This window comes from Pelophylax lessonae, assembly GCF_965119305.1.
Source record: "Pelophylax lessonae genome assembly, chromosome: 10".
NCBI lineage: Eukaryota > Metazoa > Chordata > Amphibia > Anura > Ranidae > Pelophylax > Pelophylax lessonae.
The window spans coordinates 70,023,789-70,042,259 of NC_138777.1; the positions used below are offsets into that span (position 1 = coordinate 70,023,789).

Here is an 18,471-nt window from a genome sequence, read left to right on the forward strand (position 1 = left end):
ACTTCTTACCCCCTGATGTTTTTGCAATAACCTTTAAAATGATTTACAAATACTTAGTTCCAGTCAGCATAATTTTTATACTTTTGTTTAATAAAGCCTTCGAGGATACCTGACAAAGTATGACTGCTCCAGTGCCGACATAAACCTCATTGGTGGGATCAGTAAAACAGATCTGAGAAGATTAATCGGCTATGCTATCGATACATTTCAGCTCAGCGCACTGACAAGGTGGGTGAAGATCAAACTTCCATCTGAATAAATGTGGTGCAAAACAGGACAGTCCACCCAACTCTGCTATTGTGGACTGTTTGTTTCTGACTGGTACTCCATACAGAGCTGTAAGAACCAGAGACAGGGAGGGGCTTGGATCCTTTCGCTGAATATTTAGCTGTGTGTGTAATCTGAATAGACCTGAGCAGGTGCAGATAAAATTGCCTTCTGTTTGTAGCATAGCGGTAAGCTGCAGAAAGCTTGCAATCATCATTCTAGCACTCCACCTGCTCCCTGAATCTACTCGTGTGCACTATTTCCTGATTTTCTTTCTAATATTTTCCTGATTTCAAAAATAAAATGTGTACTTCTTAGTCCTGATCTGATGGACTGTAATCATCCTGAACTCATCATGTTTTTAATATTCCAGTATACTGTCTGCCCCGCCAACAGCAGAACTGGAGCCGCTCACAGATGGACGCATATCGCAGACCGATGAGGTAGGACAGTCCTTGGTCTCTTATTTTACAGTCTCTTCCTTGTTCTTGTCCATAGTTAACTTTATTGTTTTAAGTTTTTAAACTGTTGTTTGATATCCTTTAAATAAATGGTTCTAAAATCATTATTAAAAAATATATATATATATTTAATTAAAAGCTATTATCAGCAAAGTGAACAACCTTTACTCCTAGACCAACCTTAGAGAACTAGACCACACATTAGAACTAGATCACACAGCTTATAACAAGTATGGTAAGTTCCATATGTAAAAAAAAAAAAGTGTGTATGTATATATGTGTAAGTGTGTGTGTGTGTGTGTGTGTATATATATATATATATATATATATATATATATATATACAGTTCTATTCAAAATTATTCAACCCCCACTGAAATTGATTGTTTTGGCCAGTTTGACATTGATTTTGATCATTCAGTCATCCTGCTTACAATTAAATCAAAGAGGCACGTGTAGGTCAGAGAAATATAACATAACATTTATAATGAAATAACCACAAATGTCTTTAATGTGCTCACACCATTATCAGTTTTATTCAACCCCCAAGTGACATTCAATCTTAGTACTTAGTACAACATCCTTTTACAGTTATAACAGCTTTTAAACGTGAAGCATGGTTTGACACAAGTGTCTTGCAGCGATCTACGGGTATCTTCGCCCATTCGTCATGGGCAAAAGCCTCCAGTTCAGTCACATTCTTAGGCTTGTGCACTGCAACTGCTTTCTTTAAGTCCCACCAGAGGTTCTCAATCGTATTTAAGTCTGGTGACTGTGATGGCCACTCCAAAATGTTCCAACCTTTAATCTGCAACCATGCTCTAGTGGACTTGGAGGTATGCTTGGGATCATTGTCCTGTTGAAAGGTCCAACGTCTCCCAAGCCTCAGGTTTGTGACGGACTGCATCACATTGTCATCCAATATCTCCTGGTACTGAAGAGAATTCATGGTACCTTGCACACGCTGAAGCTTCCCTGTACCTGCAGAAGCAAAACAGCCCAAAGCATGATTGACCCCCCGCCATGCTTCACAGTAGGCAAGGTGTTCTTTTCTTCATAGGCCTTGTTCTTCCTCCTCCAAACATAGCGTTGATCCATGGGCCCAAACAGTTCTAATTTTGTTTCATCAGTCCACAGAACACTATCCCAAAACTTCTGTGGTTTGTCCACATGACTTTTGGCATACTGCAGTCGACTCTTCTTATTCTTTGGAGACAGCAAGGGGGTGCGCCTGGGAGTTCTGGCATGGAGGCCTTCATTACGCAGTGTGCGCCGTATTGTCTGAGCAGAAACTTCAGTACCCACATCTGACAAATCTTTTCTCAGTTCCTCAGCAGTCACACGGGGACTTTTCTCCACTCTACGCTTCAGGTAGCGCACAGCAGTCGAAGTCAGCATCTTCTTTCTGCCACGACCAGGTAGCGTTTCAACAGTGCCCTTTGCCTTGAATTTGCGAATGATGCTTCCTATGGTGTCTCTTGGTATGTTTAACATCTTTGCAATCTTCTTATAGCCATTGCCCTTCCTGTGAAGAGTAATCACCCCTTCTCTTGTCTTCCTGGACCATTCTCTTGACTTCACCATGTTTGTAACCACACTAGTAAATGTCTAGAAGGAGCTGAGTATCACAGTCATTTTAAAGCTGCCTAATTGGTGCTTATTAGGCTTTATTGCTGCTCCCTGACATCCACCGGTGTTTTCAATACCTGATTGAAAACACTTCAATGAACCTCTGTTCTTCAGAGTGGTAGTCTTTAAGGGGTTGAATAATTGTGTCAATGAAGAATTCACAAAAGAAACATTTACTACTGTATTACAAAACCAATTGATGTCATTTTAGTTGCATATGGTTCTTTAAGAAGTCCTTGTAGGATTTCATTCTGAATACAATTACAAATATACACTAAATTCCCTAAAACCCTTTACAGCATTGGGGGGGGGGGGGGGGTTGAATAATTTTGAATACAACTGTATACAGTGTGTGTGTATGTATGTATGTATGTATGTATGTATGTGTGTATGTATGTATGTGTGTATATATATATATATATATATATATATATATATATATATATATATATATATATATATATATATATAATTTTTTTTTTTTTTCTTTGTAAGCTCCAGGGTGCAGGGACTGATTGTATAAATAGTATGTATGTTAGTGTGTGTGTATACACACACACACACGCACACACCTACATACACAGTGTGTATATATATATATATATATATATATATATATATTGACCTATAAAAAAATGGTTATAAACTGTGTGGTATGGTATGCCTTATATATATATATATAATATTGTGTTTGTGTGTGGGGGAAAAAAAATATAGAACGGCCAGTTCTGTCTGCTTGCTTGTTGTCAGACTGTGCATAACTGACAAAGCAGATGGGGCCATCTCTGCTATGAGCCAGACTTTGTAATCCGTAATAGTTGAGGGCTTCATTTTTAGTTTTTAATAGTCCTATTTGCTGCAGCAAAGGTTAGTATAGCTAGTTCTAGAGAGGCCCTGAGAAGCGCTGTTGATTGGAGCACAGGGCAGGAGAAGAGTCTAAATACTGCCCTCAATGTTAAGCAGTGGCTTGACTCTCTAGTATGCTGATGACATGGGCTGCTTTAACCCATGTAACAGCAACAGGACTCTGTAACAGAGAAGCCCTCAATTATTACTGTTTATGTGGACAGGTTGCCTACACAATATCTTAGTGAAGTGTTTTTTTAGACTCATTGGCATACACAGGGGGTGTGTCAGGTGTGCCTGGGCACACCCTAATCACTATGTGTGATGCCGATTCCCCCTATTGCCTGGGCCTCCCCCCCCCCCCCGTGCTACGCCCCCCACAGTGCTGCTGGCATCCCTCCTTCTCCCCCTGGCTGCTGTGGGGGATGTTTCAGAATGGAGAGTAGGGGAAGGGGCTAGTAAATATGTAATATACCAGCCCCTTCCTTTTCTAAATGAACACAGCGAATACACTCACTCACTGTGTTCATTTTGTTTACTATGCTTCAGTTGGCAAATGAACAGGAAGCCACTCAGCACTGAGTATTATCTTGGTCATGCACTGTCCAGTGCAGCTGAGGCTGCAGAGAGAGGCATGTGTGTTTGAGCTTTGGGGTGCACACCCTAATGCAATGGGCTGAACACACCTATGATCCGACTAAAGTATTTTACATGTTAGCGGATTTCTAGCCATGCTCGAATACTTTTCTAACCAACGTGCCCCCTACAGGAGGATATGGGCATGACATACGATGAGCTTTCAGTCTATGGAAGGCTAAGAAAAGTTGTGAAAACTGGACCGTACAGCATGTTCTGCAAACTAATTCTTATGTGGAGGATGATATCACCTAGAAAGTCTATTGTGCACTTTAACAGGTTCAAACATAAGGCAACCTAATACTTGGGTGCAAGTGGGAAAAGGGTTAGAACTTCTTAATTTTTTTTGTTGGAATTCTGCTTACTTAGAATGATATATAATTATGGTAAAAAATGTGAGTCAAAAAAGTTTTTGATGGGACCAGCCCTATATTTATTTGTACCAAGAAAAAGGAGGGGAATAGATCTAACACCACCGGAAAGTGGGCTTTTAAATGGTACCTCCCTAAAGATATATAATAATACAAATCTTTTGTTAAAAATGTAACAAAAATATATAAAAAAATCCTATACATAGCCTTATTCCAACCAGGGCTACAAGAAAGAGGAGCCCCTGGGACAAAATACATACAGCGACATCATATATTACATACAGAGACATCAATATATTTTTGTACATTTTTTTTTAAAAAAGATTTTATTGAAGTCCATCATAATCACACAGCTCAACATATTACAATACAGTACAAACATCCCCCATCACCCTCCAAGGGGCGTATATCATAACAGCTGACCAGCCCATAACAGAAAGGATTAACAGAACTACCCCTCAGAAGATGAGCATTTACTTAAAACGAACAATGCGACCAGCAGGACCTCAGTTTTAATTGTAAACGAACCCCCAACACCCCCCCCCAAACCAAATAAGAACCTGGCCTCCCCACCTGCACCCCCAAAGGTAATGCAGGCGAGGAGGCCACCTGGACAAAACACAGCCCAGCACCCATTTCTTCAGCAGTGACCACCCCAGAGGAACCCCCCATGTAGTATCCATAAAACAGTAGTACGGCATGTGGAAAGCTCAATAAGCCCAACACGTTAGAAAGTTTCAGAACCCCAACCCACCCCCCATGCAGACCCAAATCCTCCTAATCACCCAGCAGCCGTATCCACCAACGTAGCAGTGGAATCCACCCAGCGATGCCATATTTTCCTAAATTTCTTAGGGGACCCCCCTAGCCTCATAGGTCATCCTGTACAGTACAATGTCAGCATTCAGCACCCTTAACCACATCTTGAGTGTCAATACCTCAGTATAAATCCATCTCCTGGCAATCAACCTCCACAAACAGAAGAAGAGAATGCGCAGGAAAAGCTTAGTGGCTACATCCAATCCGTCCACCTCCAAAACCCCCAAGAGACACACCAGGGGAGAGCAGATATATTTTTGTACATTTTTAACAAGATCTTTGTATTACTATTTATCTTTTGGGAGGTACCATTTAATAGTCCTCTTTCTGATGGGGTTAGGTCACTCTTTCTTCCCCTCCTTTTTCTTGGTACAAATTCTGCTTACGGTACTTCCTGTGATGGTGACAGCTAGCAGACAAGCAAAGCAACCTGAAATAGAATGCCTTCTTTATGCTGTCCTAAAAAGGGAAACAAAGTTGCTTTGGAGTTGAACATTAAAGGGTCAGACCACTAAAAAGTGATATTTTAGGTAATGGTGAAATCAGTCCCTGGGGTGTCTTGGTTATTCTGAAGAAATCTCCTTGCCATTGTTCCTGTCTACCCGGGAATTTTATATGTTCTGCCACCTTTTGTGTGTTTCAGCTCCTCTCTGTTCCAGGCTCCCTAATATTTAATGACTAAACAAACTGGGTGAGTTGGTAATGCTTTTAATGGTCACGAGAGGTGTGCAGACCCAGGAACCTAGCACTGAGATCTCACCATTAAAGTCCCTAGGAGATACTCAATATGGCCAAAAGATACACTTGACCATCACACCAACTGTATGACTAAAAGTGTGTGGGCAGCTCTCCAAATTATTCACTTCAGGCATTTTAGTAAAAATATTTTTTAACTACCTTATTTATCGGCGTATAACACGCACCCTAATATTTGGAGAGAAATTTTAGGAACAAAGCTTAAATTTAAAATAAACAGCTTTGAACTCAGAACATTTTTTTTTTAATCAAATGACATCTCACCAGTGCCCATGAATGCAGCCTCATCAGCAGTGTCCAGCAATGCATCATCAGCAGTGGCCATATATGCAACCTCATCAGCAGCGTCCATATATGCAGCCTCATCAGCAGTGTCCATATATGCAGCCTCATCAGCAGTGTCCATATATGCAGCCTCATCAGCAGCATCCATATATGCAGCCTCATCAGCAGTGGCCATATATGCAGCCTCATCAGCAGTGTCCATATATGCAGCCTCCAGCAATGCATCCTCATCAGCAGTGGCCATATATGCAGCCTCATCAGCAGTGTCCATATATGCAGCCTCATCAGCAGTGTCCATATATGCAGCCTCATCAGCAGTGTCCATATATGCAGCCTCATCAGCAGTGTCCATATATGCAGCCTCATCAGCAGTGTCCATATATGCAGCCTCATCAGCAGTGTCCATATATGCAGCCTCATCAGCAGTGTCCATATATGCAGCCTCATCAGCAGTGTCCATATATGCAGCCTCATCAGCAGCGTCCATATATGCAGCCTCCTCAGCAGTGGCCATATATGCAGCCTCATCAGCAGTGGCCATATATGCAGCCTCATCAGCAGTGGCCATATATGCAGCCTCATCAGCAGTGGCCATATATGCAGCCTCATCAGCAGTGTCCATATATGCAGCCTCATCAGCAGTGTCCATATATGCAGCCTCATCAGCAGTGGCCATATATGCAGCCTCATCAGCAGTGTCCATATATGCAGCCTCATCAGCAGTGGCCATATATGCAGCCTCGCAAGCGCCATTGGAACTATCCAAATCTGTTTTAAAAAAGGCCGGGAAGCAGGAGAAGGAAGGACGAGCGAGCGCAGTCATCAGAAGTCCCGCCTCCTCTGCCGAGACGTGTGACGTCTCTCATAGGCGGGACTTCCGATGACTGCGCTCGCTCGTTATCCTCGGCCCGGCCCGCCCCCTTCTGCTCTTATGACAGCTCGTCCTTCCTTCTCCTCAGCCCGGCCCGCCCCTTCTGCTCTCGGCGATGCTTCCTGGCCTTTCTTTTTTTTTTTTAATATCGGCGTATAACATGCACTGCTGCTTTTTCCTCAATTTTTAGGAGGAAAAATGTGTGTTATACGCCAATAAATACGATACTTCAGCTCTGGAAGGTTTTACCCCCTTCATGACCAGGCTGTTTTTTGCTATTTAGCACTGTGCTACTTTAACTGGATATTGCAAAGTCATGCTACACTGCACCCAAATGGAATTTGTATCATTTTTTTTCACACAAATTTTTTTTTTTGGTTGGTTGTATTTGATCAACACTGGGACCAAAAATTATGAAAAGAAAAAATATTTTTTACTTTTCTGTTTTATAAAACGTATTAAAAAAAAATCCAATTTCTTCATGAATTTAGGCCAAAATGTTTTTTTGCTACGTCTTTGGAAAAAAAAAATCCTAATAGGTGTATATTGATTGGTTTGTATGAAAGTCTACAAACTATGGTGTATATATAAAGAAAATGCGAAGGCGCCTGGCCCTTTTCAAAGATGTTAAAAAACCCGCTGCCCTTTTAATTGTTAGGTAACAATAAATATATAGATAAATGGTAAAAAGGCGCTGGTAATCTTAGGTGTAAAATAGAAATTATTTGAAAGTGTGAGATCATAGTCCAAGTCAATTCATGCAGGGAAAAAAACTTGAATGTATTAATTGCTTGGATCTTGGGTGCTCCGGTGATGGGGTGTGACACTTTTTGCTTCTTACCAGATTGAAGCAGGTCGCAAAGACCCCCAACGCCTGCGATCCCTTTTATATAGGTGGATCAGACCTTACGGACTCCTCTTTCTTTAAACAGAATATACTGCTCCTTTCTCCTATTTTTCCTTGTGTATTACTCATACGGGTGAGGGTAGAGCCCACATATAGAAAGACACATAAAACAGCCAAAATAGTGTAATACTGTTGATTTAATATAGGTGCATAGTAATTACAATGATTGGCTCCTTACATTTAGTTGTGCCCTCCTGGCACTGGGCAATTCGCATTGGTTGCTGCGGGTATCAGGAAAAAAAGCTCTACGAGGATCTGCAGTACCCTCTCTTGAGTCTCCTTCCCCCCCCTTCTAGCGTGCGGCGGTCGGCGTGCCTTAAAGATTAAAGGGTGACATTAATCTTGCCAAATATTGAAAACCTTCTAAATGGAAAGACACTGCTGAGATTTGAACTCAGGATCTCCTGTTTACTAGACAGGTGCTTTCACCAACTAAGCCACAGCGCCTCACTTCACGCCGACCGCCGCACGCTAGAAGGGGGGAAGGAGACTCAAGAGAGGGTACTGCAGATCCTCATAGAGCTTTTTTTCCTGATACCCGCAGCAACCAATGCATATTGCCCAGTGCCAGGAGGGCACAACTAAATGTAAGGAGCCAATCATTGTAATTACTATGCACCTATATTAAATCAACAGTATTACACTATTTTGGCTGTTTTATGTGTCTTTCTATATGTGGGCTCTACCCTCACCCATATGAGTAATACACAAGGAAAAATAGGAGAAAGGAGCAGTATATTCTGTTTAAGGAAAGAGGAGTCCGTAAGGTCTGATCCATCCATATAAAGGGATCGCAGGCGTTGGGGGTCTTTGCGACCTGCTTCAATCTGGTAAGAAGCAAAGAGTGTCACACCCCATCACCGGAGCACCCAAGATCCAAGCAATTAATACATTCAAGTTTTTTTCCCTGCATGAATTGACTTGGACTATGAACTACCCATAAGCACTTTAAAAAAATCACTTAAGCACTGAAATAGTAGTCACAATATTTTTTTATTGTTTTATTATTTATTTATGGTACATGTTATTTAACACATCCGTGGCTGCACATTTAAGCACTTTTTATTTTTGCACAAATTGTTGTACAGCACTTGCACTTTATATATTATTTATATATATTGTATATGTATGCACCACTGGCATTTGTACCTGGTTATGTGAATTTTTAGTAAGTTTTTAAATAAGATCACACACTTTCAAATAATTTATATTTTACACCTAAGATTACCAGCGCCTTTTTACCATTTATCTATTTATGGTGTATATATACTGGAATTTGTATTTAGTTTTTTATACTGGTAATGGTGGTGATGGCAGGAATGTGATGCATCGGTCAGTCTGACACCAACTGACACTGGGTGGGAACTGGCTGACACTGACATCACGAGTGACACTAATACAGTGATTAGTGATAATACTATACACTGTGACTGTACTGATAACACTGGCTGGGAAAGGGTTAACATCAAGGGGTTTAGAGTGTGCCTAAGTGTTAATGTGTGTATTATGTGCTGCTTTTTACTAAATACAGTAAACCCCCCTCCATTGCGGGGGTTACGTTCCGGACCCATCCGCGAAAAGAAAATCCGCGTAATAGAAAAACCCTATTAAAATACACACTGTAGGCATGTTTTTTTTAACTGTAACTGTACTTTTAAAAGCATTTTAAGGTCTTTAAACACACTTTTAAAACAATAGAAACTCATTTAAACACATAAAAGATACTGAGAGACAGAGCAAGAGCTATGGAAAACACCAAAATATTTCATTTTCAATGATTTAATTAGTAAAATAACATCACAGAAAAAAACGCAATGTACCGGGGAGAAACTGAACCGTAATGGAACGGAGGTTTACTGTATCTTTGTTCCCTCTCCCTGCGCGCCCTGTACCCGAAAGAGGCCAGCGACGTACAGGTACGTCAGTGTGGCTTTAGGAGCCGACCGTCTGCAGTACAAAGCAGACCGGCAATCCTAAAGAGGTTAATACAAAGACATTTTAGACAGTTGTGCTCTCCTAACCTTGTGGTAACAGTTTGAGGAAGGCCATTTTCTGTTTCAGCATGACTGTACACCTGTGTACAATTCCAGCTCCATGAAGACATGGTTTGGTGTGGAGGAATATAAGTGTCCTGTACAGAGCCTTGACCTCAACCCTCCTGAACACCTTTAGAAATTGAAATTTGGAAAGCAGATTGCAAGCCAGGTCTTCTCATCCAATGTCACTACCTGTTCTCCACAAATGTTTTTTTGGCTGAATGGGCACACATTTTCACCAACGTCTTCCACTGGACAACCTTTCCAGAAGAGTGTACGTTGTAATGGCTGTAGGTGGAAGCCATGGTTTTGGAATGGGATGACCAACAAGCAAATAAAGGTGTGATGACCAGGTGTCCACCGACCTTTGGCCATATAGAACATAAAGAATATGTCAGGTTCTCTAACAATACCGTGGCTACTAAACTCCAAAATATCAGTTTTGGGTGGACTGATCCTTAAAACTGAACTTCAGCTTTTGATATTTACATAGTTACATAATGGCTGAGCGCTGATACTCTACTGTGTTCCGGGTATGAGACCGGAAGTCTCGACTCCAACCCGGAACACAGCATGGTATGCTGTATGTGGCCTCAGCTCAGGGCCGGCGCTACCACTAAGGCAAATTAGGCAGCCCCCTAGGGCGCACTGTAGCCTAGGGCGCCCGGCCACTGGTTTCCCTACTCAGTCCCACTGCTGCCTGTGCTGTGCAGCCGCCCTGGACCATCACTAAATGTAGCTGCCGTGGCAGCACTGAGGAACAGACCTGATGTCACGATCTCCCGAGTCCTGAAAGTCTCCGGAGACCTGACAGTGAAAGAACAGAGGCGGTCTGCGCCTCAATGATCAATAACAGACAGGACAGTCTGTGACTTGTCTGTCTCTCTCTCTCAGAAACTCTCTGGTGCCAGTCCAGCTTAGTAAGTGGTGATCGTTCGATTTGTCCGTCCCTGGCTAGTCCCTCCCATCAGTGCCATTACTCCCATGATGAGCTCTGCTCTGCCCTTCCCCCCCCCTTCCTCCTCCTCCCCCTTCCTCCTCCTCCCCCTTCCTCCTCCTCCCCCTTCCTCCTCCTCCCTATGTCTCTGTGTAACCATGTACTTGTGTCAAAAAGGATCCTGTTGCATTGCTTCCTTTGTGTGAAATACCCAGTCCTTCTTCCAGTCCCCATCCTTTCCTATTCCAAATTACATTGTTGCCTCTGTCCATTTTATTTCAGGTAGCTGAGAAAGTGAAACATTTCTTCAGCATTAACCGGCACAAAATGACGACCCAGACGCCTGCATACCATGCCGAGAGCTACAGTCCAGATGATAACCGGTTTGACCTCCGACCTTTCCTGTATAATGCATCGTGGGCGTGGCAGTTCCGCTGCATTGATGAACAGGCAGGTCTCTTTCTATTGTTGTGGCTGCATGAGAGTTCTATTGAGCTTTTATAATGAATCTGTAATGAGAGATATACAGGGACTGCCATTGCAGACCTCCTTCTGAAAATTCCACATACCTGGCTGTTATGCTGAGCCCCTGGCTTCGGTACTTGAGTCACTGACAAGTCTGCACAAAACATTGCAGAAAAGTCAGAAATCCCTATCTGTATATTTGATCACCGACTCATTGTTGAAGCAAAGGATCTGTGTGACAGCCAGACAACTTAACTTTCAACAGAGATCTCCGCTATGACTACTGCCATGTTTGCCTCATGACTGGTTTCCCTTCTTGTAGATGTATTGATAATTACCCACTTGAGCCACGGAAGGTTTTACCCCCTAATGACCAGGCCATTTTTTGCGATACGGTATTGCGTTACGTTAACTGACAACTGCATGGTCGTGCAACGCTGTACCCAAATAACATTGCTGTCCTTTCTTTCCCACACCTCTGCGGTTTTAATTTTTTGCGCTATAAACAAAAAAAGACCGACCGTTTTCAAAACCTTTTTTTTTCTTTCTGCTATAAAACATATCCAATAAAAAAATAGAAAAAATCGAATGCCTTCATACATTTAGGCCACTATGTATTCCGCTACATAATTTTGGTAAAAAAAAAATCCCAAAAAGCATATATTAATAGGTTTGCGCAAAAGTTATAACGTCTACAAACAATGGGACATTTTTATGAAATTGTATTATTTATTACATTTTTTACTAGTAATGGCGGTGCTCAGCGATTTTTTTTTTTTTTTTTTTTTTTTTTTAAGTGGGACTGCAACATTACGGCGGACAAATCAGACACCTAACACTTTTGATACTTTTTTGAGTCCCAGTTACACTAATACAGTGATCAATGCTAAAAATATGCACTATTACTGTACTAATGGCACTGGCAGGGAAGGGGTTAACATCAGTGGTGATCGAAGGGTTAAATGTGTCCCTAGGGGGTGCTTACTAACTAGGGGGGGGGTGCTCTGACTGAGGTAAGACAGAGATCCATGTTCCTGCTTAGCAGGTACTCAGGATCTCCATCTTCTCCCCTGTCAGAAAGGGCGATCTTCCTTGTTTACATAGACAGACTGCCGTTCTGCCTCTCCTGGGAACGATCATGGGTGGTCAGCGGAAATCGGGTCCGCGGGACCCGCTGATTGGCAATCCCTGTGTCCAATCAGCACATGATCGCGCCTTCGGCGGTGAATGTGCACCCCCCAGTGGCTATTGCACGAAAATGACGTACAGGTACGGGATTTCGCACAATAGAGCCGACCTGCCACAGTAAAAATGCGGTTGGCAAGTGGTTAACAGTAGTGCAGTGTGATGCAATTACACTTTGCTATATCTCACTTTAGCTGAACACTTGTTTTTTTTTTTTTAGTGTTCACGTATTTTTGTTTTCTGTTGAGCAGGCAGCACAAGCAGACACGCACCCTTCTTGTATTGTTTATCAGCAACTTCAAGAGAATCTTCCACTTTGCTAATTCAGAGAATAGTGGCAGGCTCCCTTTACGGGCTAGTCACGTACCTTGTAATAAGAAAAAACAGAGACACACAGCGGGTAAGACCGGTAATAGAAATAGAGATGTAAAGACAAGCTTCAGTCTTGTGCCACACCCACTGACGCATTTCACCCTCTCATGATAAAGCCTGTGGAAAGGTAAAACGCGTCAGTAGGGCATGGCATGAGAGAAGACTAGCTGAAGACAGTCTTTACATTTCTATTTCCATTGCTGGGCTAATCTACTGTTTGTGGTTCTGGTATTTCTTTTTAGGGGGTAGTGATACTGGGCCAGACAGGCCGTCTGGATGTTGGCACCTTAAAGTGGTTCTGAAGCGTTAAGGTTTTTTACCCTAATGCATTCTATGCGTTAAGGAAAAAACTTTCTGTACTGCAGGATTCCCCCCCAGCATCCCCCTTTATCGTACCGGAGTACGATCAAATACTGCTCTTACCGCTCTCTCCCTCCTTATTGAGCAGATTGTTAGCAGCTGGAGCCATTGGCTCCCGGTGCTGTTAATCAAATGCTATGTCAAGGGAGAGGATGGCGGGCAGAGCCGCCCATTCTGTGTTAATAGATGCAGACAGGGTGATATGGGAGCGAGCGTGCACGGATGCTCCAGTGGAAAGCGGGTTTCCGTGGGGGCACTCGTCTAAGAGGAGGTGCTGGAAATGACAGTGGGGGACCCCAGAATAAAAGGATTGGGGCTGCTCTGTGCAAAAGCAGTGCACAGAGCAGGTAAGTATGACATGTTTTTGTTGTTCATTTAATAAAAAAAAAAAAAAAAGGTTTAATATCACTTTATGTGATTTTGGAGTCGCCAGGAGGGGAATACACAGTTGCGCAGACCGGCGCATTTTGCTATACATCCTACCATTCTTTCACCACTCCACCATTCCATTCTGTTTTTGGAGCCCTTAGAACTACCCGGTACTTCCAGGTATGAGGGAGCATCTTACCTTTTCCTTGTACCAGTATGTTGTTATTGGGCCTGAGGAGGAGGGCAGAAGAATATTAAAGTATAACTAAAGGCAAAACGTATTTTAAATTTTGGATAGAGTAGAGAGGGATTAAAATGCTTGCCAAGTTTTATTGCTGTTTGTGTTAAGGAGATTCACCTGTCTGTTCTTTTTTACCATTATCAAAAGTGAAAGTAAAAAAACATGTTGGGTTGTCTCCAGGAAAATCATAGAGAGAAAATCTTCCAATGGGGACACTAGTTCTGGTGACATGGGGGGGTCCCCAAGGAATTCCCTTAATTTGCAGGGATTTCCTCCCACTTCCTGTTTGGCTCTGAGACAGGAAGTGAAGAGAAATCTCCTCAATGGAACACAATAGAACACAAATGGCGAAACAAATCTGACAGCGGTTATAACCCTCCGTTATAAATAAAATTACCTATAGTTCTACTTTAAAGCTAAGCTCCAGGCTTTAAAAATAAAAAAGTTGCGGCTCTGGTTGTAGTCCCCTTTTAACACATCGTTGTACACATTTCTCTTCTTCACCACAAGATGTCCTCACTCTTCCGGGTTCCATGACACTGTGAGACTGAAGGGTGTCATGAGCCCCCTGAACCCCACACCCAGTATATTGATTCAGAGTGCTGCTCTGATGTCCCCAAATTAGCTCCACTCTCTCCATCATCCATGACTGCCCATCACTAGGAGAAGATCAAAGAGGATCCAGCATGTCATGTGCTGGCCAGTACACATCGGGGAGATAAAAAGAAAAACAAGCAAAACATACAGTTGTAGTGGACTCAATGGAGGAAGTATGCGTGTCAAGAGAACCAGTCATTCTGCTCTGAATGGGAAAAGTGACAGATTCTTTTAACAGGAGAAACGCCTGGCTGACTATTTTGCTGTCTGCGTCATAAATGTACATACTGTAAGTACTAAATGTCAGCTGAACCCTTACATAAGAGCTGTTCAGGTTCCAGCAGGTATAACATTATTTTGCTTTTGTTGCATTGTATTAGTGGAAAGCCAATTTAAACGCGACCACTGATCGGTTCTACTCAACTGTCCGCTGCAGCAGCCAGTTGTACCAGATGGCCCAGCATGGGGATGAGTGTGATTTATATTGTGGTGATAGAAGTAGTTGCTTTTTAGGAGTAATTGATGGTGAAGAAATTAGCATTAATTGTTAAAATATATTTTAAATGGCTTCTTTTTATTGTAGGTGTCTTCTCTTGAGGAAAGTAGAATGGGAGAGGTATCTGGAGAGGTGGATTGAAGAGAACCGGTTGCATTCATTCTTTTCTTCTTAATCTAAGACCAAAGATGATCAGAGGGTCACTGCACTGAAAATTGAGGTTTACAACTTCAGACAAAACGTTATTTTTCTAGTGTGGTGGGGGGTTACATACTATTTCATGCTTTTGTTATTAGTACCCCCACTGCAGGAATTTGAAATCTCCATTAATCCTAATGACCATTGCCATTGGGAGAGAAAGTGATGGGAAATCCAAAATGTAAAGGCCTGTGCACATTGGTGTGTGGAGATAAGGGACTCACATTTATGGTTAGGTATTCATGTGTTACATTAGGCAGCAGATTTACTTTGCAGAGTCTGCCAATGCACCATGTTTTTTCTTGTCCATTGAGGGACACAAGAAGTTCTTCACCCTTAGGTTATAAAATAGCAAACTTGTGTGCTAAAATAAGGTAAACGACACCCTGGATCTAAAAGAGTAAATGAATAAAGACAATCGTGGAACAACACAGAGAAAGCAGCCGATTTGGTAGTGTCACCACATATCCCAGTAATATTGAAAAGCAGAAAATCAGCGCTCCACTCTTTAAGATGAACCACTCTAACTGTATCCACACGAGAAATAAAACTGGATAATTTTAAAAAGCTACAAAATGCATAAAAAGTGGGATGATCCAAAATAAATATTCCATATATAAATAAAAAACAGTCGGGGATAGTGTAAGTCTAAAAACTTCCAACCACAATTATTTAAAATCTCCAGAGATGTCTAAAAGCACAGAGGTAATATAGGCGATGATAGAAGAAATGGATCCAAATAAAATTCTACATATAATCAGTCAAAAACTTGATAATAGAGAAAATGAAATTGAAAAACAGTGAATATCAAATTGATTGGTGAAATGTGCAAAAAAATGATTAAAATATTCAGTGATAAACTATCAATAAAATGAATTGTAGCAAAAATGAATAATCGGTGTCAATCTAGACATACACTTGTGAATAAATAAAGTAGATATACAAAGTGCAGGGGTGCTATATAAAGTGCATAATGTCCATACAGTCCTTCAAAATATATTTAAGGTGATTAAAGTGCAGGGTGCCCAGGAAATTCAATAAAAAATTTTGGTGAATAAAAGAGTGCGATCAAACTTCCAATCACAGCCAGGTAGATGTGCGCAGGTGAGCAAGCAATCCGACGTTGAACCACTTAAGCCCCGGAGGATTTGGCTGCTAAACGACCAGAGGGTATTTTGCGATTCGGCACTGCGTGACTTTAACGGACAATTGCGCGGTCGTGCGACGCTGTACCTAAACGAATTTGGCGTCCTTTTTTTCCCACAAACAGAGCTTTCTTTTGGCGGTATTTGATCACCTGTGCGATTTTTTGATCACGCGCTATAAACAAAAAAAGAGCGTAAATTTTGCAAAAATAGCAATATTTTTCCCTTTTTTTTATATGAAATTCCCCCAAAAAAAAATGTAAAAATCAAAATTTTTTAATATTTTCGGCCAATTTGTTTTATGCTACCTATGTTTGGTAAAAAAAATCGCAAAAAGCGTATTTTGATTGGTTTGCGCAAAAGTTATTGCGTTTACTAACAAAGGGAAAGATTTTTGTCATTTTTGTTGTTTTTTTTTTTTAACGCGTAATGGCGGCGATCTGCGATTTTTTTTTTGCGGTACTGCGACATTGCGGCGGACAGATCGGACCCTTGACTGACATTTGTGACACTTTTGGGGTTACCAGTGACATTTCTACAGTAATCAGTGCTATATATATGCACTGTTACTGTAAAAATACACTGGTAGTGAAGGGGTTAACTTTATTTGAGAGGGAGGGGCTGTGTGTGTCCCTAGGGGCGTGATTCTAACTGTGATTGGCTGTGGCTTCAACTGTATGCAGAGTGATCAATGGATCTACATAGTAGATCCATGTGATCATCTCTCATACAGAGAGGAGAATGACAGGCAGCTTGTTTACACAAGCTGCCTGACTTTCTCCCTCTCCCCCGCCGATCGCAGAGTGGCCGGCGGCGATCGGGTTCGCCGGTCACACGCGCGGGGGGGTCCGTGACCACGCGGGAGCGGGAGCGCGCCTCCGGCGGCGCGCGCTCGCTCCCTAAACCCTCACAGGCGAGCGACGTAGACCTACGTCACTTTGCCTGTGAGGGGCTGACCGCCGCCGTAGATAGTCGTGCGGCGGTCGGCAAGTGGTTAAGTGAAATGGCCGCTCACCTCCATAACACTCAAAACGAGCGTTTTATGATGTAATTTAAACTCTTCTCAGGCCTCTCAATCTTCAGAAATACACTCGTTCTATCTCCAATGGTTACAGCTTAATATTTCAGGAAGAAATCAACTGGTCCCAGCTTAGGTATATACCAATCTCCCTCGGTGCGTCTATCAGGTGCTCAAACAAGAGAAACTCTCATGGTGCAGCATATCAGGATATACGTTTATTTAATAAAAGATACAGGTCACGTACTAGAAAGCAGTAGTTTAACAGCAAAAGCAGCCGCTGATGCGGTGAGTTCTGATGCTTCCGGTCTCGATCGTGGCTGGATGGAGTCTGCTTCTGTTCCTTTGCCATATGGAGCCTATGGCCACGCTGTTTCAAAAAGTGACAGCGGGTTTGGGGAGAACACCACCCCGCTCACTGTCACAGGGAGGAGGGATCAGGGGAGAGAGGGCAGTAGAAGCTGGAACATGTTACCTGTTCTACCCTGAATAGAGGAACCTGTAATATTGTCCAAAGGGGATTTTATCCTTTAAACCTTAGCAATCCATTAGGATTTATTTATTTATTTTAAATTCTGCTTCCACAACTTCATTTTATTAATTATTACTTACCTTTTAAAGTGGTTTTAAAAGCTGAAGGTTTTTTTATCTTCGTGCATACTATGTGCATTCATTGTGCAGGTTCTCCCTCAGCCCCCCATTACTTACCTAAGCCTGATTTCAATCCAGTTACATAGTTACATAGTTAGTGAGGTTGAAAGAAGACATCAGTCTATCCAGTTCAACCTATGATGTGTGTGTGTGTTTGCTTTTAACTGTACATTGTATACCCCTGTATGTTGTGGTCTTTAAAGTGCCCATCTAATAGTTTTTTGAAACTATCAATGCTCCCTGCTGATACGACTGCTTGTGGAAGAGAATTCCACATCCTTACCGCTCTTACAATGAAGAACCCCTTACGCATTTTAAGGTTAAACCGCCTTTCCTCTAGTTTTAGTGAGTGGCCACGTGTCTTGTTGTATTTCCTTACTCTGAATAGTTTGTTCCTTATGCTAGGGTCGCCAGTACAGTATTTGTACATTGATATCATATCCCCCCTCAAACGTCTCTTCTCTAGAGAGAATAGGTTCAGTGCTTGTAGTCTTTCCTCATAGCTGATGTCCTCCATTCCCCTAATTATTTTTGTTGCCCTTCTCTGGACTCTT

At 42.1% G+C, this 18,471-nt stretch overlaps 1 protein-coding gene across 1 annotated transcript in view; it reads left to right on the forward strand.

Moving 5' to 3' along the window:
* Positions 1-15,122, forward strand: part of LOC309565940 (glutamine-dependent NAD(+) synthetase-like) — a 41,902-nt gene extending 26,780 nt beyond the window's left edge. Inside the window, exons 10-14 of the mRNA XM_082270969.1 lie at positions 97-228; positions 641-710; positions 3,972-4,097; positions 11,103-11,270; positions 14,993-15,122. Coding sequence (XP_082127095.1) covers positions 97-228; positions 641-710; positions 3,972-4,097; positions 11,103-11,270; positions 14,993-15,046 — 550 coding nt within the window. The 3' untranslated portion in view covers positions 15,047-15,122. The remainder of the gene's footprint in view (positions 1-96; positions 229-640; positions 711-3,971; positions 4,098-11,102; positions 11,271-14,992) is intronic.
* The last annotated feature ends 3,349 nt before the right edge of the window (positions 15,123-18,471 follow it).